We start from the raw sequence: 25,584 nt of genomic DNA on the forward strand, positions 1-25,584 counted from the left end.
ATCAACCCAAGTTTACCTATGCCTAGTCTCTTTTCCTCTGATGTTTGAACTGCCTGAAATTTCATTAAAAGACTAACAAAATTTGTAAGCATGGCAGCTTCTCAAAAGAACCAATTCCTTTCTTTTGCATCCCTTACCAGAACATTAATCACTTAATGTACAGTTTAAATATATACTCCTCAAAAAAAAAAAAAAAAAAAAAAGAAAGAAAGAAAGAAAGAAGCATTCTACCAAAATCATCGTGGGCTTTTGCCAGGTGTTGAGGAGAAAACATAACTTCTGATCCAGGAGGGTGGTTTTCACATGGGGATGGGTGGGTTTTGGTGATGGTGCAGGTTTATATTTGAAAGATCCTAGGTGAGATCATTTTTTATCCAAATTTTTGGCAAAAAGTATTTTCTTAGAGATCCCCTCAAGATTATCCTATGATTCTTAGTAAAAACTCTGAAGGGAGGCTTAACCTGAGGTATCTAGGCATAAATGGTTTCCTTTGAGTCTTAGGTATTTTATGCATTTGAAAATCTTATGTTAAGAAGGGTCCCAGGCTTCCCCCACTGCCAAAGGTGTCCATGTTATGGAAAAGTCAGGGACCCCACATGCAAGTCCTGTCATGTTCTCTCTGTGAGGGGCCAGGCACGCTCCCACCTCAAGGCCCACTTGCTGTTCCTCTGCTGGAGCTTTCTGCTCTGAGCCATGTCACTGACTGGATACCGTACTCTATAAGGTGTCCACTGAAGTAGCCTCACCTCACCACCTACATAAAGTAACACTGCCTATGCCATCACCCACTTAATTTTGTTATAGCATCTACTCCCTCCCCCTTCTATAAAGAATCTGTGCCCCTCTCTGAGCATTGAGGGAGGGCAGGGACTTTTTGTTCACTGCTGTATCTCCACTACTGAGAATAGTAACTAGTACATGTAGACTTGATAAATACTGGTTGAATGAGTAATCATTCTTCTTTAGATAACTCAGTAATAAATGTTAAAAGAATGAGGCAGCTTTTGAAATTTCTTAATGGGGTCAAATGCTCTTTAAGTGAATAATAGCTATCAAAGGTAAAAATACACTCACTCTCTGCCTTAGCAAGTTCACATTGAGGACTTCCTCCTATAGATATCCTTGCATATGAGCACAGAGATCTACGGCTACTGTGGCACTGTTTGCCAAAATGAATACTAGAAACAGTCTAAACGTCCATTCATAGAGGACTGGTTACATAGGTTTTGCATGAATAACTGCAGTCATCCTATGAAATACGAAAGTAGCTCTACATGCAAAGGTATGGAAGGACTGCCAAGATAATAACAGCAGCATCTAACATTTGTGCCAGACACTATTCTCAGCACTTTATGTGAAATTTCTTTTAAGCCTCACAACTACGCTGTATTATATGCCCGCTTTACAGATGAGGAAGTCAAACACCAGAGAAGGTAAGCAACTTGCCAAGATCACACAGCTAGGAAACATCAGAATGGGAATACAAAGTCCACAACTGACCCCAGAGCCTGCACTCTTAACCACTATACCACACTGCCAAAATAGGTTGTGTAATTTATATTAAAAAAAGAGAATAAGTAGGATGGAAAGGGATTTACATATCTATCTACTTCCATACGCATAGACTTTCTGAAACGATACATAAAAACTCACTACAGAGGCTGCTCTGGGGAGAAAGGTGGCACTGGTGGAGCGAGATGTTTTTACTGCACACTTTTTTGTGCTGTCCAAACTTCTATACATATTACCTGCTCAAAAACACATTGTGCAATACGTATAAGGCCATTGATTTGTAAAGGTTGAATGGATCCCATTATGTTATAGGGTGGGGGTAAACCAAGGCACAGAGAGGGGAATAGAGTTGCCTGAGGCCACCCAGGTAGGAAGGAGGAGCCCCAGGGCACAGAGAGGGCTCTGGACTTCCAGCCCCTGGTGGGGTTTGTGGCCTTCTCTGTTTCTACTATAGCTGATTCAGCTGTCACAACTGGAGATTTTCAAAACCTTCAAATTATATAGAATTGGGGGAAAAATTATGATTTGGAATTCAAGCGTTGACACTTGAAAAATACCAACTCCCTTTCAGTACAAGTGCTTTAGCATGTTACTAAGGCTTTCTCTGCATGTCCCTGGAAAGGTTATTTTCAGAACATTCCACTTAAACCTGGAGATGCAGGGTTCTCCGCTGTTTCTGGGAGCTGACACCACAATTTACATTAAACAAATGTTTTGAAAATTAGCTGTTCACGGTTCCAATTTCAGCTTCCCCCAGGGTTTAATGTTAGCCAAATACTGGTACAGTAAGCAGACAATGTGTTTTATTGTGTGGAAGAAAAACAGACCACCATAACAGACTTCCTGCTTTTGTAATCAAGGGAAACGTTGAGTGTTCGAGTGATTATTGGCATATGGTTATTAGAAACACTGAGTTCCAAATATAGCTACTAGGAACTAAAGACACACACACACACACCCTATATTTCAAGTCCAAAAAGAAAGCAACAGAATTCCTAGTGTTTCATAAATTGGAAAGTTCAGAAAGTCATGGGCAAAACCTGCTAGGAGAAGACTAGGGTAACACAGGAATGAGGTTCAGCCCAGGTTTGCAGGCAGACACTGGCATCTGAGAGATGGGTTCAAGTATCAACAGGCAGCGTACACCACAGAAGAGGGCCATGGCTGAGGACATGGTCAGAGCAAAGGCCAAGCCAAGGAAGCAGTTCTACCTCTGCTGGTCCCCAGTTCCAGGTGCCTTGCTCTATGGGTGGCTGGGACCCTGGGGCCCATTTTCAAGAGATGATGGATTTGGCATCTTCATCAACTTTTTTGACATTTGAAAAGGGTTGCAGAGGCACTTTCCCCTGCTTCCCTGTCCTGCCCTTCCTCCTAATAGCAAATGTTGAAAGGGGAGAGGGAAACAGTACAATCTGCTAATTTTATAGTTAGCAGGAACTAGTAATGGAGCATTCTGTGAAATCCCTGCCTGGCCACAAGCCTCCTCCAGGACTTGTGAACAAGTGTCTGGAAATAACTTACAGGACACTCTTCAATATCAGGTTTCTCTCTCAAAGAGCTAGGAGTGATTCTGGGCCTGGGGGTGGTGGTGCATTTGCAGGAGGAGTTTAGATTTTGTTTTCAGGGAAGTGTTTGTGTGCACCCAGAAGGGCATGCAAAGACATGCAGCCTCTCCCACCTCAACTAAAGAAGGCCCCACATACAGTATGGGTAGGAGAAGAAGGTTAGAAGGTTAGAGGTCGAAGAATGTGGCTGCCCGCCCCCCTTGTGGGTGAAAAGCCAGTCTGCCTGTGGCACAGGTAGGCTCAGAAGAGGGACTGCTGATAGCACGGGGACTCGACCATCCCTATGTGCACAACTCCTCAAGTCTGTCCTGGGCAGGGGTCCTCACTATCTCACTCCAGTGAGAGAACGTGGCTCATGTGGGAAGAACTTCCTGATACTGCATCATTAGATCCCAAAGCATTTCTAAAGACTTGTCATTGAGGGTCTTACAAAGTAGAGATCACCTTCTGTGGAGGTAATTCCCTCCTAGTGTGCTAGAGGAGAGGAGGAGAACTCAGGGGGGGTCCCTGGGGCAGGGCAGCCCCATGATGACACTTTACTGAAGACCATGCTTTGACTGCACTGTCCCTTGTTTGCTGGCCCTGGAGACTATGTCAATAGCTGATAGGCAGGGGCCCAGCAAGGGAGGGACAAAGAACTTGTGTTCCAGTTGCCTTGTGCTCTCCTGCTGACAGGTGGCTCAGACAGGTGAGCACAAGCACTCAAAGGCCCAGGCCTCCTGAGGGTGGGGCGCTGCTCCCCATGCTGTGAAGATCATGGCTCAGGACTTGCTGGCCTTCCCCACCCAAGAAGAAATTCAGTCACACTAATGGGAGGGTTTCCCTCACCACAAAAAGACTAGCACCTAGGACCTAGCCTTCAGTCCAAGTTAGGTCCAGCAGGAAGTGCCTGAGTGATACATCTGTTTCCTTCCTTGACGGAGGCGATCATTCCAAAGAGCAAACGGCCTGCACGGCCCTGCTGGAAAATACTTCGACCTGCAGCCATGGCCACACAGAGAGAGTTCTACCACTGAACATCAAAGCATCAGTCCCCTCGGCAGGAATGGATGGTGGCTGTCCCCTAGCACAGGGAAGCCCCTTCCCACAGGCATGCAGATATCCCTGGCAAGCCAGGCACAGGGGTCCTTCCACCTAGAACTATCACTGCCTTCCTCACTCCCTGGAAGGCTTGCCCAGGAGCTCAGCTCTCCAGCTGTGTGCAGACTCAGAGCCTTCCTGACTCTGGCCACCTGAGCTGGACTAGCTCCTGTGTAATCAGCTCCTACATGTTCCTTCCTCAGTCCCCTCAGTGGGATAGCTGAGCCCTCAGAGGGAAGAGGGTCCCTTGTGATCCCTTTACCTGAACACCACCCTGCCCTAATCCATGCATCCCTGCCAAATCACGTACCTTGGATTTCCGGGCCCCTTTCTTGCCTCCTGCTTTCTTGGACACGGGCTTCTTCTGGGATGGGGACTTGGCCTTTTTGGCTGGGGGTGGTGTGATGATGGCTTCCAACTTTCCTTTGGATCCTCGCTTCTTCGCTAGCAACTCAGGGTGGATGTTTGGTAACACTCCCCCACTGGCTATGGTGACTCCTTTTAGCAGCTTGCAGGAAAACCAAAGTGGCAGATGGTGAGCCAGACCACCCTGCTCCTGATCTGCACAAAACTAGCCCTGGCCAGGCATGTCCTTGCTTTGGTTGTATAGCTCCTCCATATATATATATATATATATATATATATATATATATACACACACACACACACACACACACACACATATACACAGCATCTACAAGGATGGTGGCAAGACTTGGGCTCACTGCACAGGGATCAAGTCTCAGAGTCCATCACCCAGATGGAATTTAGATAATAACTTTCCTCCAGGGACAGCCCAATACCTTGTTTCATTCTCACTTCCCTCCCCCGCAACACACACTCCCATTATGGCCTTGAGGAAAAACTGTCATGGGAGACAGAGAAGCAGCTAGTAGTCCCAAATACAGTTTACACCTTTGAGAACCAGCCAACACCAAAGCCCTCTGGACAGACAGACATTTCTGTCTCTTGGGTGGTATGACCATCTGCTCAAGTGCCTGGAGAGCCCCATACCTGATTTAGCTCTTCATCATTGGCCACAGCCAGCAGGATGTGCCGGGGTGTGACCCGTCCCTTCTTGTTGTCTCTGGCTGCATTTCCAGCCAGCTCCAGGATCTCCGCTGTGGGGAGCAGAGAAAAGATATGATCACATTAGAGCATCAGAGGTCCAAGTGTGTCCTCCTGTCCAACCCCCCATTCGCAGTGCTGGCAATGGGCGCAAGCATCTGCTCCGTGAAGCAGCTGCCCTGAGGTGGGAAGCTGCAGGCGGGTCTTCCTGGCAGTACTTCGGATGGAGTCACAGAGGTGTTGAATGGCAAAGCCGAGTGGGACCCAGGAGGCGCCTGGTCCAACCCCTTTGTTGTGGGGATGAAGGAACTGAGGCTGACAGAGAAGGGACCAGCTGAAGATCACTCAGTAAGTAAGTGGCTGGGCTGAGATCTGAACCCAGTTCCAGCTCCCATTTCCCAGAAAGGGCTGCATGCAGTCAGCACTACAAAAGTCACCAGGGCCAACTCTGCGGAGTCAGCACTGTGGCCCCGAGAGCACACTGCTTGCATCTGACGGTACAGAGGTGGAAGTGGACGGTGGCTTGATATTGTGGGGGCTTGACAAATCTTTGTTGACTGAATCAGTGTTGAATTGGGATTCAAAACTAGAAGGATATAACTGGACTCTACAAAGTCAATGTCATAAAAACATAAAACAAAAGTGGTGGGGAACTGTAGATTAAAAAAAGCTACAGAAACATGACAACCAAATACAATGTGTCAATCCTTAATGGGACCCTGATTTTTTTTTTTAAATGGCCATAAAAGTCATTTCAGAGACAACTGAGATTTCAATGTGGACTGGATATCAGACACTAGGGAATTATGAATTTCCTTAATGTGTTAATGGTATTGCCTTTCTGTAGAGAACATCCTTGTTCTTAAGATACATGCTGAAGTATTTATGGGTGAAGCATTGTGATGTCTGCAAGTTACTCTCAAATAATTCTGAAGAAAAGTCTATAGAGTAAAGCAAATATGGCAAAATGTTAACAACTGTTAAATCTAGGTATACAATATAAGAATGTTCCCCTTTCAAGGAAATCCTGTCATTTGTGACAACATGGATGAACTTGGAGGACATTATGCTAAGTGAAATAAGCCAGGCACAGAAAGACAAACACTGCATGATCTCACTTATATGTGGGATCTAAAAAGTTGAACTCATAGAAGTAGAGAGCAGGATGGTGGTTACTTGGGCTGGAAGTGGGAAAAGGGGAGATGTTGGTCAAAGGGTACAAGGCTTCAGTGAGACAGGATGGATAAGTTTTAGTGATATATGTCACAGAATGGTAACTATAGTCAATAATAATGTATATTTCGAAATTGCTAAAAGCAGATTTTAAATGTTCTCAGCACAAAGCAATAAAAATGTGAGGTGATAGATATGTTAATTTGCTTGACTTACTCATCTGACAATGTACACATATATCAAAACATCACATCATACCCCATAAATATATACAATCATTATGTCAATTAAAAATAAATATTAATAAAAGTAAAAAAAATAAAGAAGAGGTTTTTTTCAGCATTCTGTGTATGTCTGAGATTTTTCAAAATAAAAAGTTTGAGGGGAAAAAAAAACCTAAAAGGCTATGAGTATGGCCCATAGTTGATGCTAGGTTAGATTTACTTGCCTGCCCTTCAGGGCAGAGCCTCACAGGACCAAAGAGGGTAGGAATTAGGAAGTGCCCTTTGGCGAGAGACTTTTTTCTCCTTGGCAATACAGTTCTTTTGGTAACCCGTCTACCGCATCACCATCTCCTCACTTCCTTCATGAGGTGTGCAGACTGTTCCAGAATGTATCTTACACTCCCACTTCTGCAATTCTGCCCTGCCTGCCATGTCCTTCTAGGTCACCCTTTTGGGCCCAACTCAAGTATGACCTCCTAGTACTAAAGAATTTCTAATATTCTAGTTATGTTGTAAACACTAGATTTCTCCAACAAAGTCAACATTTGGAATTATTATGAGATAACTAATGACAAAATTCTAGCTGCATGAAAATCATGTGTTTAAAATTTATGTTATTACATGGCATACATTTTTAAGAGGTACTAACAGCTGAACCCAATGCAAAAATCTGCTATATGTGTGTAAAGTGGAAACACTGTGTGGCTACCCATAGAAACTCTCATATTGGCAGGGGGGAATCAGTAATACTTGAAACAGCAGGTTCCCCCAAATCCAAAGCAGGAACTTATTTGCTTAGTAATCACCACACTGATGACACACAGCCCTGTGCCTGGCAGGAGGGACACAGAGGCACCGTGAGGGCCCTGCCTTCTCAATGTTCCCACGCCAACAGGGAGAGTACTGCTGGGCTGCACATGCCATTGCTACAGAGTGCCACAGGGTCCCTTACACATGTGGGAGGAAGGCCAGATAGTCGGTATTTAAAAGGAATGACTGTGGAGGGGCTCACATTTCCCTTGTTTGTTCATTAATTTCTGTTTCCCCCCACAGCCTCAATACAGATTCGTTTACCAAGGGTGGGGGGAGATGGCCCACCTCACAATTTCCCTGAAACTTCCCTGTATTTGATTGTGCTAGTGTGTCCCAATGCCCAGCAGAGATAGGCCCATCTTGCCTATGTGACCTCAGGCCCAGGTGCTATGAATGCAGAAATGCCTGCCTGACCAGGTCAACTGGGCCTTTGTTCTCCTGAGTTCAAACAGTAGACAGCACTACTACTGTCCAGCAATGCTACTATCCTGCCTATGCCTAGAGGAAGCCAAAGCAGGAGGCTAAGCCCACAAGAGTGCAGACCCTGGGAGTAAGGGAGCAGGAAGGACAGCAAGCCACTGCGGTCCCAGAGCCAGAACCCATGCAGCAGGAAGGCCTACCATGGAGCTGTAGCCCACTTTGCTGGCTTCCTGGCCTCTACCATCCCCTCCCCTCCCCAGCCTTCCTCCCATTTTTGAGGTCACAAGGAGGCACAGGACCATCAGGATCCGCAGAGGCGGCATATACATGCAAGGGAGAGGGGGAGAAGGGGATGGGAAAGAAGGGGAGGGGGAAGAGGGAGGAGAGGGGGAGAGTGGGAGAGAGGGAGAATGGGAGAGGGAGAGAGGGATGGGAAGAAGGCAGACGGAGCGGAGAGAAACACCCACAGTGGTAACCTGTTTTGCTAAGTCCTATGCTCACCACTTTGTCAAGAAAATCATTTGAAAGTACAGTTTCTCAGGAAGGTGGAGGTGGCCTGTTTCCCCTTCCTGCCTGGAGCGTGAGTGGAAGGCCCTCTGCAAGACAAGCCTCAGTGGTGTTGGTGGTGGGGGAGGAGGGGAAGGTGTTGTCTTTTTACTTTCGGCAGTGCTGCCCTAACTTTTTTTGTGCAGGGAAAATGATGATGATGGATGAAAAGTCCTGGAAGGGGAGAGGAAAGCAAAACTCTTGAGTGTGTTTGGGCTGCTGATTTGGGTGGGGGCAGGCAGTATGTAAAACAAGGTAAGAAAGCAATGGAGTCACCCAGAAGCAAGCACCCCAGGCTGAGAAATCTGAAGATCAATTCTCCAGGAGCTAGAGGGCATTCTCCCTGGCTTCTACAAGCTTTTTTTTCTCCCAAGTGTTCACTTTGTGAAAGTTCATTGGCCTTGGTTTCTCCATTTGGAAAATTTCAAGGAATGTGCTCACATACTGCTAATTCAGCATTGATTCAGAGATACCAGACTGGATCCACCTGGAAGTGACAATGAGTAGCAGGTGGATGTAGAGGGGCAGGGATGGGGGCCATCTGAGCTCCTCACAAAGATGAGGGCAGGTATCATTTTGCTGCCCTCTTTACCAAGGAACCTGAAAATCCAGGACTCCTTCCTTTCTGCAAAACCCCAGCTCACCTTTGATCTGTGCAGGCCAAGATAACTGGTTCCCACCCCGGAGCCCTACTGCCAAAGAATGGGCTCTCAGCCCTGTGGGGAAGGAGGCGGGAGCTGTGTCAAGTAGGTATATCAAAGAGGGCACAGACTTACACTTCAGCCAGTTGGGCAAGAGCTTTATTCCGTTTATTCTTGGATTTTTTCCAGATGGATAGTTACCATAGCAACCACATCATCAAGGGACACACAAGACAGAGCACCTCAGAGACACACCTTTTATAAGAAAGGTGTTCCATGCCCTGCTCCTCCCCTGCATTGCAGCAGGAAGAGGGCTGGGGCACTTTATAATAGCCATAAAGGTGGAGGACACACACTGACTGCTAACAAAAGCAGGAACCCGGAGCACACACTTACCACTTGCCAAGGGGTGAAACAGCAATCCTAAAGGGCTTTCCTGGCTGAGAGAGGAAAGGCAGAGGAGAGGTGCAAAATGCCAGCAGCTCAGCAAGATGGAACAATTCCCACCTGCTCTCCAGGGGCGTTTGTGTTCAAAGGAGGGGGAGGGAGGGGGGCTGGCTGCTGAGGAATTGGGGCAGGGCACACACCACCAAAGGAGGTGACCTGATGAAGTTTTCCTCTCAATAAGTGCTTCACTGCTGTGCAAATGATATGGAGGGTGAAGTCTTGGAGGCCCCAGGCTCAGAGGTGTGGCGAGATTCCTGCTACAGCACCCATGCATACTGGGATGGGCCCCACATGCCCACCACAACGGGGGCTGCCTCCTAGGCTAGACCAGAGTCACTTCAGCCTCTGCCTCAACCTGTAGGAGCCCAGGCCTTCCTACAAGGGAGGGCTTCCTGCACTCAGTTCATTTCACATTTTGGAAGGTTTTGTGCATCCCTAGATTTTTTTTTTTTTTGCCTCTGGCTAGTCTAAAAGTAAAGGGATTCTCAGAAAAAGAACCAGGAAAACATCAGATCTACAGACACAAAATCCCTTCACCACGGCTTCCAGAGCTCAACCCTTAGATCCTCCCTTGGAGGGAATTTTCAGGAGCCACAGGGCTGAAGGCTGTAATCAAAACAAATGGAATCCATAAGCAACCACAGGAGGAAACTGGGAAAAGTGCAATGAAGAGAAGAAACAGAATCCCTTACCAGGTTCTCCATCCTCTCCAGCCAAGACTTCTTGGCCAGTGACAGTCTAATTTTTGTTACCAATGACCAACACCGCACTGGTTTGGGACTCAATGCGCTTGGGGTCAGCTCTGGAGAGGATCATAAGTGTGGTAAGGCTCCCCAAGTACACACACCACAAAGGGGACAAGCTGAATGATGAGCAACACTGGCCATCTCAGCTAGTCTTTGAAGATTTTTTTAGTTTGTTTTAAAACCTAATTTGCAAAACACCTCGGCATCTCTGGCTCCCACTCCTGGCCAGGGCCAGTCTCTGGCAGCCAGTTAGCGGCTGGCTGCATCATTTGTAGTGGTCTGGCTCAGCAATGCGACCTTATTCTCTGTCCTCAGAACAGCAAGCACTGCAGAGTCACCCCTGGGCCACATGTTCCCCAGCCTCATTGAACATGATCGTTTTAAGGCCACTTGACAAAATTCCCACAGCCCTGAATAACAGCATGATTTGGCAGTCTTTTTGACTATAGACCAACTGTCTCAATGTGAATACCTTTGACAGGTCTGCTTTCCAAGTTCACCCAGAGACCAAAGGCTTAGGAACTCGCCCCCCCCACCCCAAACGTCTTGAACTAAACCATATCTGTTTTACTGAAGCATTCTGTCTATCTTCCTTTAGGGAGATGAAGTCATGGTTTGCAGAATTAGACTCCTAACAGCTAACAGGTGATGTTTTGAGGCTGAGCCAAACTCTAAACACAAACCTTGCAATGGCAGAGTCAGGGGCTTTTCACAGAGCTGTTTGAAGCATCTCATCTAACAAAAGAAATATTGAAAATAACAACCAGAAATCAAAGAAAAGCAAATGTTCATGTAATCCCAAGGAGAAAACAGATATTTGCTACAAAGCCAACAACACGACAAGGAATCTGTTTATTGTATTTCTTTCGATTCATCATCCTTCCATCAGCAGTTCTTTGAGTTCAGAACTGTTTTACACCATTCCGGAAGGCCTTAACCCAATCAACCCCAATCGGAGGGTGATTGCTAAGAGCTTCCTGAGTCCTGACCACACCACAACCTCCTCCAGTTCCCTCAGTGGCCCCAAGTGTTTGCAGCAGCATCCTGGAATCCACTGCCCTGAATCCCACCTTTTCAGGAGGTGACTGGCAGGGTCTGAAGCCTGCTGAGCCGTCAATTCGGAGCTCTGGGCCACAGAACTCCCCAGTCTGCCTGTCCCAGAGGCTTCAAAGGAACCAAGAGAACCACAGAGAAAATAAAACCTACAGCATAATTAAAGGTGGTATTTTCTGTGCTGAATACAAGATATTTTGTAAGAATGAGCCACTTAGTTGCTTCTCCTTAGATGGTTCCAAGTCTGACACAAATTTGTCCACTGCTATTAAGCCCATATTACAGACTCCTCCTAAGGGCCATGAGCCAGGGGTCCAGTGTCCTGCCTTCCCACAAAGTCTCCCACTATGACAGAAACAGGTTAATTTGGGAATCTCTAAAGTAAGTTCCATTGGCTGCTAATTGTTTTTCATATTTCGAAGTAAAGAACTGGTAATTTTATATTATACACATTAACAAAATGGAGAAACGATTCTTGGCAAACATTACCTTAATCTCACCCACCAACCCAGCCATGAGCCTGACTATCTTCCTCGTAGGAGAGCCTTCCTCTACCTTCCCCAGATCTCCAGTGCTTCTGTGTCAGCTACCTCCTCTGTCTCTCTGCAGCAGAAGGCAGCAGCCAGGAAGGGCACCATGCTTAGAACTTGGGGTCTGCTGTCAGACAGTCTGCATTTGGATCCCAGCTCCTGCACTTCTTAGGCTTGTGAAGATTAATGGGTTACCAAGTAATATGCTTAGCACACTTAGTAAATGCAAGCTACTATTAGTGAGGCTATGACTGTACCCTTCATTAAAAAAAAAAAAAAAAGTATAGCAAGCTTGATTACTAGGGGAAGAAAACTATGCTTTCTTTTCCTCAGTTTCCTCCACTTAAATAACTAGATGGATGAATGGATGGATAGATGTGCGTGAGTACCAAAAGGAGCAGAAAAGCAACAGAAATCTGGTGTTTCCTCCCCCAATAGTTTACTCTTTGCTGGTACACTTAACAGTTTACATATGTTTGAAAAATGCACTTGAACTTGATTAACCTCAGAGCTGCCAGACATGCCTTGATGGAACACAGCACCCAGGGCGGTCCCACAGGCACTCTCTGCCTTGGGATGGGGTCTGGGTCTTTTGTCTGACCCCAGCAGCGTGTGCCATGGCATGGCAGAACCAGAGCCAGCTGGTGAGGAAGCAGAAGTAAAGGCCCTAGGGAGGAAAAGAGGAGGTGCCTGGGGAAGGCTCAGATAAACCTGTTCCAATCCAAGGCCTGGCTGGCAGCTGGGCAGGGCCCTCTACCCACCAATACTTGCTTTCAAGGACTCTAATTTATAAGGAAATGGCTAATATGTATGTTTGTTTTGATATGGAAAACCACAGCCATTTGTTCTTAATTCATTTCAGGAAGGGGTGAACAATCAGATGTCTGCTGAAATGAAATGATTTGAAGAGCATAATATAAAGAGGAAACTCATTTAAGGAGCTCTGTCATGGTCCCGGTACCCAGATGGACTTTTAAGGGGGGAGGACAAGGAGGAGAATAGTGGGCTGCTATGTGTGGGGCAGCAGTGCCTGCAATCCATGGCTACACATGCATTCATGGAGAGAGGGACCAGCTTTGCCTCCTGGGAGCGGAATCAGGGACTAGGTCAGAGAGACATTCTGCTCTGCCCTCTTTTGTGCTATTTGAATTTATCTTCTTTACATTTTCTTGTCTAAATGAAGAAGTAAAATTAAAACAGCAGAACAAATACAAAGTTGTGGCATATGCTGCCTCAGCTGGTCTTTGCTATCCATGTCCCAAGCACCCCCTGCCCTCAGGCATCTGTCCCAGCCTGCTTAACCCCGCTTCTCAAAAAGGTTCAGAGCACAGGAAAACTTTTTAGGTTTTTTTTCAGGGTTACTGTTTTTACAGCAATATGAGTGTTTCATAGAAGGGGAGGTCCCCTGAGGGACTGCAGCTCCTGGGGTCATCTTTACCAGCCTAGCCCCTGTCCTGACTGCCCAGGTGGATTCTCAATGCTGAGGGCCAGTTGTCTAAGGACTCACTTAAGGATTCACCCAGGATTCCACCTTCCCTCCACTGAAGGGACAATGAAAGGACATTGGCCAAAAAGCTTCTCTCTCCCAACCCCCATCCCTCCTCAGCACCATGTGATACAACCTCCCCACACCTGCCGGGACACTGCCCTCCCCTCTGAGGCCTCTCATGGCAGCCCTCTGGACATTTAGGTGCTTTCCCCAGCACCTCCAACACTGACCAGACTGTCCCTTTCCTACAGCCCAGCACGCATCACTCCAAGGACCATCGTCACTCCAAGGACCATCGCCCCTCCTGTGTGCTCACCCATCTCCCGCCTGCATGCTCTTGGGACTCTCTTCAGCCTTGTCTGCAGCTACCTGTCCTTCAAGGCCCATCGTGTGGGACCCCTGCTCTCCCTGCCCCCACTAGGCCACAGGAATGTCTCTGGCCTTTGCAGGTCCACATCATGAACTCTTTGGCAATCACCTGTGACTGCCTCAGAGTCTGTCCGCTCCAGCTGTGGCATCATCAAGGACAGGAGCTTGCCCTGGGGGACTGGGCATACACCAGGCCTCCTGAGGTGTGTATTGGCTGCTTCAAGACAAAGGAAGTGCCAAGTGGACAAAGTGTTTCCAGGTCTTGATTCTCTCTAACTGCTAAGTTTTCAGCCCCAGGAGAGAGCCTGTAGGAAATGCTCTCTAGAGATGGCTTATTGTGCTGAGTGACTTTGGAGAAGTTATTCAAACTCTTTGAGCCTCAGTTTCCTCCTAAGCAAAATAGGTGGTTTGAGGATTCAGTGAATTACTAAATATAAAGCACTTAACCAGTGCCTGGCACATGGTAAGTGCTCAATATACAGCAGATGTTTTAGAACTTAAACTGCTCTGCCTTCACTGTCCCATGCCCCCAAAACCAACATTACAGCAAGCCACAATCTGAATCTGGAAGAGAGATTGCTGTGGCCTGGGGTAGGGGAAGCAGAGCAAGAAAAACAATGCTACTCCAGTTAAGTGCCCTCAATTTCTGAATGAATAGCAGACACTGACTTTTAGCAGTCAACATCCAGATTTCTAGAGTTTACAGATAAACATTAACCAAAGGCTACCCCAGCTACCAATTAGCACAGTGAGCATCAATCAGGATGTCGACAGCAGGCAAGGGAGGCTGACAGATTTGCCATTTCCAGAGTCTGGGTTTCCACATGGCTCCCACAGCCCTGCCAGCAATGAGCCTCCTATAAAGACCCACAGTGTCCCCCATAAACAGATGGGGGTGATGTCAACCCTGCAAGAGGACATGGCAGCATGAGGCACCATTACAGGCCTCTGAAATAACCAACCAGGGAACCCACATTTTCTGACCACTATATGCAAGACACGCTTGCCTCAAAAGGAAGGGGGTAGCGTGGGAAAGGAAGAGAAGAAAGAGGGAGAAAGTGAGGGTGGGCAGGTGGGTGCCAGGGTCAGGGCAGAAGGCTAAGCCAAGCAGCCTGGCAAACCTAAGGAGAGTTTATGTCATGTTCTTGGCAAACAGATCCGGAAGGGGGCGGTGGGAAGAGACAGAGGGAGGCTCACTGTGATTAATAACCTCTGGGTTTGTCTTCTTGCTAGAAATTATTTATAGCTCTGAGGAGTAGCTTATGGCTTTCATTTTTTATTCTGGGTTGACTAGATATGAAAGCCCTCAAGCAGGGGAAAGAAAGCAAAAGGACTGTAAATATGTTCAATTAGTTGCTGATATTTTAATGGGAAGATATTGGGAGAGGAGATATTTGCAGAATTCTTACCCACTTCCTTCTTCTCTCAGTAAGTACAGATGTCCTTTGGTATCTGCAGGGGACTAGTTCTAGGACACTCCCTTGGAGTATACCAAAATCCACACACACTCAAATCCCACAGATATGAAAAGTTGGCCTTCCTTACATGTGGGTTCAGCATCCTATGAATACTGTATTTTTGACTGCAGTTGGTTGGAAAAAATCCACGTATAAGTGGACTCACAAAATTCAAACCCATGTTGCTCAAGGGTCAACTGTAGTTCCTTTAGAAGCCATTCCTGATGGTCATCCAGAGAGGGACCCTGGGGGACCTCTAGCACCCCTTCTGGGAAGCTGCGATCTTTAGTCAGTTCGGAAGTTCCTGGCTTCCTCTGCTTTTCAAAGTAGAGCTGAGACATCCTCAGTGGCTTTTGTGGCAGAGCCAAAATCAGCCCCTGAAACACTGCTAATGCCCTCCTATTTGCCAGCAACTATGTCGAATATATTTGAAGAAAAAGAAAACTAAAAATGAAGAGAAAACAACAGATTATAAAGAATGACCAAATGACCATTCAAAAATGAACCAAGTAAGACTTCTAGAAATGAAAGTAGAGTAACTGAAATTACAAATTCAGTGACTGAATTAAGCAGCAGATTAGATATAGCTAAGGAGTAAATTAGTAAAGTGGAAGATGGTTCTAGAAAACAGATCAAAAGCAATTATCCAGAAAACAGTGCAGAAAGACATGAATAAAAAATACAAATGAGATTAACAGAAATGGAAGATAGAGCAAAAAACACTAATGCTTAATTTGTGTCCATACAGAGAGACTAGAATACAGACATTGTTTGAAGAAATGATGGCTGAAAATTTTATGGATAAGATGAAGACATGTTCAAAAAAAGAACCTGAGAACATTTACCTACGAAAGACCCTCACTAAATGAAATTCTAAAGAATGTACTACAATCAGAAGTAAATTGATACCAAATGGAAGATCTAGTTGAAAGAAGGCACACTTAGTTTTGGTCACACCTTCTTCCTTGCCTGATTCCAAAAATAGGTCTTGTGGTGCTGCATGCTTGTCTATCAGCCCAAGCAAAAACAGAACCCTTAATATGGAACTGGTCTACCCATCCACAGCCCCTGACGGCAGAAATGAAAGTTACATATTGCCCTTCAAAAGGGTATTGTGAGACAACAGTGAGACTCCCTTGACCATTAAGGATTTCTATGCAACATGGCTTATCTTCAAGAAAGCAATGAGGTTTTCAACAAATAGTGCTGGAACAACTAGACATTCATATACAAAAAAAATGAGTCTAGACACAGACTTATACCCTTTACAAAAATTAACTAAAAATGGATCATAGGGCTAAATGTAGAATGCAAAACTATAAAATTCCTAGAAGATAACATGGGAGAAAATCTGGATGACCTTGGGTTTGGCAATAACTTTCTAAACACAACACCAAAAGCACAATCCATAAAATAAATAATTGATAAATTCGACTTTATTAAAACTAAAAATGTCTACTCTGTGAAAGACATTGTTAAAAGAATAAGAAGACGAGCCACAGACTGGGATAAAATATTTGCTAAAAGAAGAAATGAGGCCTTCTCCCTCCCTGAGACAAGTGTTGCGGTAGGATCCCTGGCCCTGGGAGAACAGGGGGAAGTGGGGCCATTTTTTCACAAAGTGGGCCCCGGTCACATTTACACTCTCCTGGACAACTTCATGGATGCTTCCAAAGGAACAAAAAAAGGACTAGATTAAAAACTCAGTTTTTGAGCTCTATAGCAGATTCACGTGTCCTGGAAGAAGCACAACCTCAAGCTGTGCCGAACCTGCACATGCTGGGTGAGGTGGTAAAGAACTGGGGCAAGTGCACCCCTTGGTGGCTTCCAGGATCTAGCCACAGCCCTGAGGCCTGACCCACTTAGGTCTGTTAACTTGATGGCCACGTGACACTACATCATCAGGGAAATGTCAAAGACACATAGTATTGAAATGATTCATTCTTTTTCAAGTTTTCCTTAAATGTTTATCCACCATAAAATCGTCTATTCCCCTGGGAGAGTGAAGAAAAACTGACAGTGTAGTGTATGTGGAGAGCACCTCCTTACAGTTTGCTTTTGAAGATTATGTATAGTGATGATTTTCTGTGATTAGCTACAGTGAAGATCATCAATAACATACGTTAATAAAAACAAATAATTAGACTAAAATCTAACTGTCTTTTACACATATGCACACAAAAGGCATTCACTGCCAGATGCTATCTCTGGGTAGTGGGATTATGAATGAATTTTAGCTTCTTAAATTTTCAAACACAAATTACTCACATGATCAGAAAAGGGCACAAACATTTAAATACAGCCTGTACACACTGGGTACCCAGCACAGTGTTAACTTCAGTGTTTCCAACTTTTTCCAGTTGCAACACTCTGGCTCCTTAAAATTCTTAGTTTTCTCTTTCCTGTGTTTTTTGTTTTTTTTAATTTTAATTTAACAAAAACGAGACTGCTGGAGTACTATGAAGAACACAGTAAACACTATTGCATGAGCCCCAGGGCAGCATGAACGCCCAAGAAAGTGCTAGCAAGCATTAGCTGGGTCCTGGCCTGAAGGGTCACTTAGTCTAAGTTAAGGGCAGTCATGCACAACAAGCAAGGGATATAGGAATTCAGAAGGCCTTAGAGCATCAGAGAGCTGAGCCTGACTGTCCTCTTCCTTCTGCTCTATTTTTAGCCATGTGAGTCGAGGATGCACTTGGGCATCCCAGGTAGGAAAGTGGTAAAGAGGCTTGGGACTTATTTTTAAGGTAAGTAACAGGGTTAACTGCAGGCTCCCCACTCAGTCTTTCAAGATAGTAGGATTCTTTCTTTCCCACATCCGAAATGCCAAGTGTGACAGATGTTGGTTGAAATGAATGTCTGTATAACAGGATTTCAAGGAGATGGGGGCAGGGATGGATTATGGACCAACAACTAACACCAAAGGGATATGTAACATCTGACCCGAATTAGAGATCAAAAGTCAAACAAACTGAAACTTGGGATAAGGATGATCACTTTGTTAGCCAAAACCAGATGGCAAGGTGTATTTCTAACAACTCTTGTTTTTCCTTGTGGTTTTATTGCAGGATGCAGTCAGACCCAAGGGCTGGGCCTCATCCAATCTTTAAAGTGGCCATAAGATCACCCAGGGGACCCTCATTCTTCCCCAGGTCAGGAGCTGGCCCTGTAAACTTCACAATGGTTAGCAAGAACCCTCAGGCAGCTTCAAATTAGAGCATCTGCTATCAGAGGATGCTGGGTGCCTGTTAGAGGAGTGTAGCGGTTCTGGACATTGACAAGAAACAGGAGATAGAAGACAAAGGTCTGAAACATGGGGGATGGGAGAGGTAGGGCTTGGGAAAATAAAAAAGAAGGAGTGGGGGATTAGGACAATACAAATCCAGATGTCTTCATCATTTTGTAGATTAGATCCAAGCAACAGAAAAAAAAAAAAAATTCTAGCCATAATCTTATCCAGCGAGAAGAGGAAATACAATACTTACGACACTAGCTTTTAAACAGACCAGAGCTTAGCTATCAAAATCAGTGGCCACCTTGGGAGTGTCCATGCTTATTACAAAGGTGTCAACATTCAGTCTTGAGAGCTGGAAGCCAGTGCTTCCATCCTCCTTAATGGCAAGAGATCCTTTGCAGGTGGATTTGACTTTTGCAAACAGGCCTAAGTCACCAGGAGGTAAGTTGGTAGAACGAGGCATGTGGTCAGGCTATGTAACAGGGTTTCTGAACCAGAAAAAAGATGTCATCACAAAGGGACCAGGTCTCTTCTCTCAGGGGTCCGGTCAAATGACTCCAAAGGTAATTCCTTCCAGGGTAAGTTCCTTGAAGGCAGGAACGCTTGTCTTGTATCTCAGTGTCTTGCATAGGGCCTGGAGTATGGCAGGCCCACCCCAAGTTAGTGCATGAGTGACTCAACTTAGAAGAATAAGCTTCCCAAGGTAACTACCTCGCTTATCAAATATTTAAGCACCTTCTATGTGTTAGGCCCTGGATGGAGGAGGAAGACTTAGATATTCTTACCTATTAGTCAAGCTTTGTCCTTCAATGCCACAACAAACCAGACCTAAGTTCATTCTTCAAGGTGACTTTTAATTTTGTTTCTTTACTTAACCCTCCTCATAGTGTTATTTTTCATGGGCTTAAGCCATGACAGTGTCCACTACACTATATCATGAATAGTATTTATATAGGTTTTCCTTGAAAGGTTTTTGTAATAAAAGTTTGGAAACTACTACATAGCACATCTCCTTCCCTTGGGGATTCACAGTGATGTCAATATGTTAAAGCTCTGATAAGCCCTGCAGTAAAGAAAGCTGTTTTACTCAGTGGTTCCCAAACTAAAACAAGTTCCTTTACTGAGGAACTCATCAAAGTTATTCATATATCCATCTCAAAAAAGGGAATGTGAATCTGGTCGTCCCCTAGTTTCAGCCATAGAATGCTGTTTTTTGGTGGAATACCACTTAAATGTCACCAAACTCCTAGGTTCTGCTGAGTACAGTTTGAGCAGTGCCAATCCAGAGTGCCTTGGGTCCATAACCTGAGACCATGAGATCACTAGTATGCTTGCTGTTTGCTCTTCTACACACTTCTCATGTACCCTCCCCCACTATGGGCCACAGGTTCTTCTAACTTATCCCTTGGTTCTGCCTGTTCCCTTCCTGGTCTACGGGCTTGTATGTCCCCAACATCAATGGAAACTCCAGTGGGGCAAGAGCCATGTCACATGTTTCTTATTTCACATCTCCCACACCCCAGCATTGTCAGTGCCACGCCAAGTGCAGGAGAGAAGTGCCAAGGAAGCTTTCTAAACTGAACTAGAATTAGCTTTCCTTAAAATATCACTGAAGAATAAAGTACCACGGTACTATGGGAACCAAGATGATGGTTGTTTGGAGGCTGGTCCTGACTGCCTCAGTTTCCCCCATGACAACACGTTTCTATTTACCATTTATTGTTTACTGTGAATGCTGGCTAAATGCTTTTTTTTTTTTGGTCTTCTTCATGACCGGCACTCAGCCAGTGAGTGCACCGGCCATTCCCATATAGGATCTGAACCCGCAGCGGGAGCGTCGCCGCGCTCCCAGCGCCGCACTCTCCCGAGTGCGCCACGGGCTCGGCCCTGGCTAAATGCTTTAAATGCATTATCAATCCTCACAGCAACCCCAAGGTAGGGCTGCTATAGTCCCCTAAACTAGAAGGCCAAGGGCCAGGGGGGCAGGAGAACAGAGTAAGGCCCAGATAGTCTTGGAGCACTGAGGAGACAAGAAGGCAGCACCACATTCCTCGGGAAGAGCTCTCGGAAGAGTCTGGTAGGGCTCCAGAGCTAGACACACAGAAATGTGGGAAAGGAGCTGTCTGGTCACCAGACCCAAGCTCATTCCAGATGTTGCCTTTTCCATTTAAGTTTGATAGGTGATTTCTCTGTACCCAAGAGGAGAAACAGAGGCCAATTTCAAGTTTCAGAGCAAGACACAAGGCCACAGCCTCCTCCCCAGATCCCTCCAGCCCTGAGCAGGCCCTAAGGAGGAGCATTTGCATGGTCCCCAACCCCCAAAATAATGCTCTTCACAGGGGACCATGTAGCTGGGCTCTGACAGTCCCTGACCTGCAGGGCTGCCACTGGTTCACACAGCTTTGGGCTGGTTTGGCCTCAGCTCTGGCCTAACACAGGGCCAAGGCTGGGCATGCTCAGCTCCTGGCTAACCTGTAAAGTCCTTCATAGTTTCCACAAATGTGCCAGGAGCTCAGGACAGAAGGGGCCTTCAACACCAGACAGAAGAGTTTGGCAACAGTGAACCCTGAAATGTTGCAGTGATGTAGACTTTAGGATGAGGGTCAAGTGACTGCTTGAAATAGCCCAGAGGGAGTGGCCCTGAAGCTGCCAAGACATTCTTTACATCCAGGGAAGCCTGGCAGGTTTGGACCAATTGAAAGGACGACACGCATGAGTGGGCAGTGACAGGTGCCATCACCATCTCTAAGGGAAGTGGGCAACTCCCAGTTACCTTGGGAGCCAGAAAAGGATTACTGGGGATTCCCTTCCTCTTCTGTACTTTAACCCTGGTGTTAGTAATTAACATTTGGGCACTTACAGTGTGCAGGCCTGGAATAAGTACTTCACATGCATGCTCTCACTGTAGCCTTCTAATATCCCAATGAGCCAGCTATGTGACCATCATTTTCCAGATGATAAAACTGCAGCACGGAGATGTGAGTGATTTGCCTAAGGCCACAAGGAAGAAATGGAAGCCCTGGCACTAAGGTCCACACTCTTAACTGCCCAGGTCTGGGACACAGTGGAACCTCAAGTGGTCCCCAGGGCTGGTCATCAAGGAGATGTCAGCTCCCTGCTTCAGAAGCACCTAGTCCTAGGTGGGCCCTGCAGCTCAGCAGTCCTATTAGCAACCCCTGAGCATCCATCTTTCCTACTGGGGGCCTCCGAAAGCAGGAGGCCTGGCCCAGCTCCTTCCAAAGGGCCTCCACGTGGCATACCCCCATCACCAGGCCTGCAGTTGTTCCTGCCACCTGTAAGAGTCTGGGCCATGCAGAGAAGAAAGCAACCCTCTTCTGGAGCTTTCCCATGACAATCAGATGAGCAAGGCACCAGGTAGCATTTTCTGAAACCCACTTGCAGTCTCATGTCCCCCCTCGCAGCATAGGTGGCCTTGCATAATCACCACCTGTTTCTTGCCTGTACCTGTCTCTGGACAGGAAGCTCTTTGTGGGTGGGGATGGGTCTGGCGTGTGTCTGTGCCAGGCACATCACAGCCCTCAGTGAGGACCTGCTGAGTGGGTGGGACTTCCCTTAGACATCTGTCTCGCATTAGAAAGTGATGTCTGAGTCATGTCCTTGACTAGACCCTAAGCTGCTGGAAGGCTGGTGCTCCAGCTTCTCCCTCTTTCTGTAGCTTCCCCAGCACAGGTGAGTGGATGGCAGAGCTACCTGCCAGCTCTCACAGGGCGGGCTGGCACCATCTCCCTGTCCAGGTCTCAGCTGGTATCTCCCCCTCTGAGAAGCCTTCCCTGGCCAGCCATCTGCAGGCCTCCCAGTTGCTTGAGCCCTGCTTTGGCCTGCTCATGCCTCCTGCTGCACTTGTCAGTCTGTAACTGGCTGGGCTGTCATTCTTTCTCCCAGATGAGACTGTGAGCTTCATAGAGCAGAGACCATTCTGCCCTGCTCACTCCTGTGCTCTCAGACAGAGCCTAGCATGGTGCCTGGCAGACAGTTGGTGCTCAATAAGTATGTAGAATGAGTGAGAAAAGGCCTTCAGTGAAACAAAAGCAAAGGGCAGAGCAGAAAAAGGACTTGGACATCTTTCCTTTTCACTTAGGGGCCAAAAACAAAGTTCTGAGCGGGCATATGCCCAGAGCTTCCAAACATCCATGTGCTCCCACATTCCAGTCCAGCGGGCCGAGGGTTGGTCCCCTTCTGAGAGCAGTCAGCAAGGTTATGCAGCACTGTCCTGAGGGACAGGGCAGAGCAGCCTTCTCAATGGACCTGGCCACAGAGCCACTGGACACAAGTGACCACAGCAATGACTGGACACAGCACTAACGGCTTGGACTATTCCTGAGGTCACTCGGGCCAGGCTCCATGTCAGGGGCAGGCATCAGGCACTGGGCATGCCAGTGACTTAGAGTTGCGTGCAGGCAAAGGAAGTGGCTCAGATTTAGCTAACTATCACCGTGTTGGACGGACTTCATAAAATTTACAACATATATATTATTCTTTAATATACAAAAGTTGATGTGTAATGATCAGGGTAAGGATTTACTTTGAGCTACTTCTCAGCTATAGTGATGGGCTGCCCTGACCATTCCCACTCCCCTTTGTGACTACTACCAGACACCCGTGATAGCTGGGGATAGGAATGATGGGTGTGGGTACGACCGAGTCAAGGTCCCCAGCCCCCAAGAGAACAGACTTTCTGACCTCAACCTCATGAGAACTGGGCTCATATTCAGAACCAGCCAGGCACAGACAAGGGAAACATACAGATTGTTTGTGTGGCACAGGCAGTCACTGCCTGAGATATGATGGAGCAATGGTATTCCCCCTCATGTTCCACAAACAAAAACGAGGAAGCTAAATGGAAGAAATAAAACCGATGTACTTGACCTAATGATAGTGTTTGTGAGGTCCCCAGTGACAGGGGCATCATGGTGTTCAGGAGCCAAAAATCATGGCCTAGCTGGGTTTACAAGCACATCTGCTTTCCCATTATGCTTAAAGCCCATTTGGCTCTCACAGCAGCCTGGAGTTGATGGAGCAGAGACAATTGTCTCCATCTGAGTTGTAAGGAAATTGGAGCCCAGAGAAATTAAATGACTCACTCTAGGTCACACATCATGTAAACTGCTAGGCAAGAACTAGAAAGTCCTCTGCTTCCTATCTAGTTACTTCTCTTCTGGTCTCCCTGGCTGACTGCCAATGCTATACAGAGATTTTCTGGGTGTGTCACCTAAATTCTGGGCCTGTTTCCTCATCTATACGTGAGAAGAATCACTACCAGAAGAGAAGCTGACACTACCAGCCACGCCACCTGTAAGTCTCTGCCAAGCAGAAAGCCCAAAGTCCCACAGTATGTGAAAGCACCTTATAAATATAACACAATTACTTTTCATACCTGGATGCTTTCAACAGAACATGAAACTTCACCTACCTCATGACTGTGTCCACTATGGGAGAACCTTTGGCCTTGCCTTACTGAGAGACTTGAGAGAGCAGGAAGCAATCTAGCTCTTCTGTAGCCTGGCTGTATCACTTTGGAAGAGGCACTCTGTCTTGCTGAGTCTCCCCTTTCTGGCTATAGCAGAGGTGGCTGCAAGAATCCAGGGTGCTCCCTCCTATTGTCAACAAACTTACCTGATCATGTATCAAGCAACAAGTGGTAAAAGTATTACAATAGCACAGCAGGATCTGGGTTCCTTCTCAACCTCTTATGGATGTGTGCAACCCCAGACAAGTCCCTTTATCTCTTGCGGCCTGGTTTGCTCATTATGTAAAATGGGGATAGTGTCCATCCATCCCTGCCCAGCTGGCCTTCTAGAACTGCTACAGAGCCACAAATAAGACTATACGTATGAAAAGGACCAAAGACCCCTTGTAGAAATGGCTGATTCCAAGACTGGGGCAAGGAAAGTCCAGAGCGGGAATGGAACACCTTATTATGTTGGAAACCAAGGGAATGTACAGAAACTTATGGAGACATGGCAAAAGGACATACATAAGAACCAGCTGGAAGGTAAAATTTCAGATAATCTGAGCATTAAAATGAGTAATGACATGAATACAGTATAACCTGTTAAATAATAAAATCCATGAGCCAACATTGATAGCACAGAAAATAAAAAGAAGGGAAAGGCAGAGGGAAAGCTCTTATTTACTGAAGAATGCCAACTAAGAAAGGTAGAGATGAAAAAATGGAAAAAATCACTATTTTATACCATAAAGTAACAACAGGTTCAAGTGATCACTGAGGGATGCTAAAGCCATTGGGTGAAATATTGTGCTACAGGACATGCAGAAATCCAGGAGATACCAGCCTAACTGAATGAGCAACCTGAACATCACCCACAGTGGGACCAACACACATCAGGGCCTCCTGACGTAATGCCCAGAGAAGAACCCAACATCACTGCTGCTTCTCCTGCCAAAATGTTCAACCAGAATCCAATCATGAAACCAAGCCAGATTGAAGGGCCTCTGCAAAACAACTGGCCTGGACTCTTCAAAAATGTTAATGTCATGAAAGATTAAAAAAGAAAGCTGGAGAATTGTTCAAGATTAAATGAGACTAGCAAAACCTGACAGTCAAGTATATGATCCTGAGATAGATCCTGGATTGGGAAATAAAACTAAACAAAATTATAAGGGACATTATTGGGATGATCCAGGAAATTTCAAAATGTACTGTATAATATGTAACAGCCAAAACCAAATATAGAAACATCCACGTGTATGCATATACACACATACACATGCACACGGTAGGGGGAGATATAGCAAATGGGGCAGAATGTTGACAATTGGTGAATCTAGGTGAGAGTGTTCATTGTACTATTCTTGTAACTTTTCTGTAGGTTTGAAACTTGTCAGTCCTTGGAAGGTTGTCAGAACTGCCACATTTGAGCTAGTGGTGTCTGTAGTTGACTCAGCACTCACCTGTCAGGTATTCCAGGACGGCAGCCATGTACACGGGCGCCCCCACTCCAATCCTGTACTTGGGGTGGCCTTTCTTGATGTACCGCAGCATCCGCCCTACGGGGAAAATGACTCCTGCCTTGGCAGACCGGGAGGTCTTGGTGGACTTCTTCTTCCCACCGCGGCTCGACATGGCGGTGGTCCTGGAAGTGGATCAGTAAGCACACTGTGAAGGCAAGAGGCACACCTGTCAGGTCTGCTGGGGACAGTGCAGCCCCCCTTTCCAGGTATACTCCTGTCCCTG

General features: G+C 46.3%; 1 protein-coding gene across 4 annotated transcripts in view; it reads right to left on the bottom strand.

Moving 5' to 3' along the window:
- The window catches only part of LOC134369204 (core histone macro-H2A.1), a 65,683-nt gene that overhangs the window by 30,145 nt on the left and 9,954 nt on the right, over window positions 1–25,584 (bottom strand). For all 4 annotated transcript variants that reach the window (XM_063085437.1, XM_063085436.1, XM_063085439.1 and 1 more), the window contains exons 2-4: window positions 25,302–25,506; window positions 5,172–5,278; window positions 4,468–4,665 (exon numbers count right to left, since the gene is read on the bottom strand). In XM_063085437.1, the coding sequence (XP_062941507.1) occupies window positions 4,468–4,665; window positions 5,172–5,278; window positions 25,302–25,473 (477 nt within the window). In that variant the 5' untranslated portion in view covers window positions 25,474–25,506. The remainder of the gene's footprint in view (window positions 1–4,467; window positions 4,666–5,171; window positions 5,279–25,301; window positions 25,507–25,584) is intronic.

This window comes from Cynocephalus volans, chromosome 2 (assembly GCF_027409185.1).
Source record: "Cynocephalus volans isolate mCynVol1 chromosome 2, mCynVol1.pri, whole genome shotgun sequence".
Taxonomy (NCBI): Eukaryota; Metazoa; Chordata; class Mammalia; order Dermoptera; family Cynocephalidae; genus Cynocephalus; species Cynocephalus volans.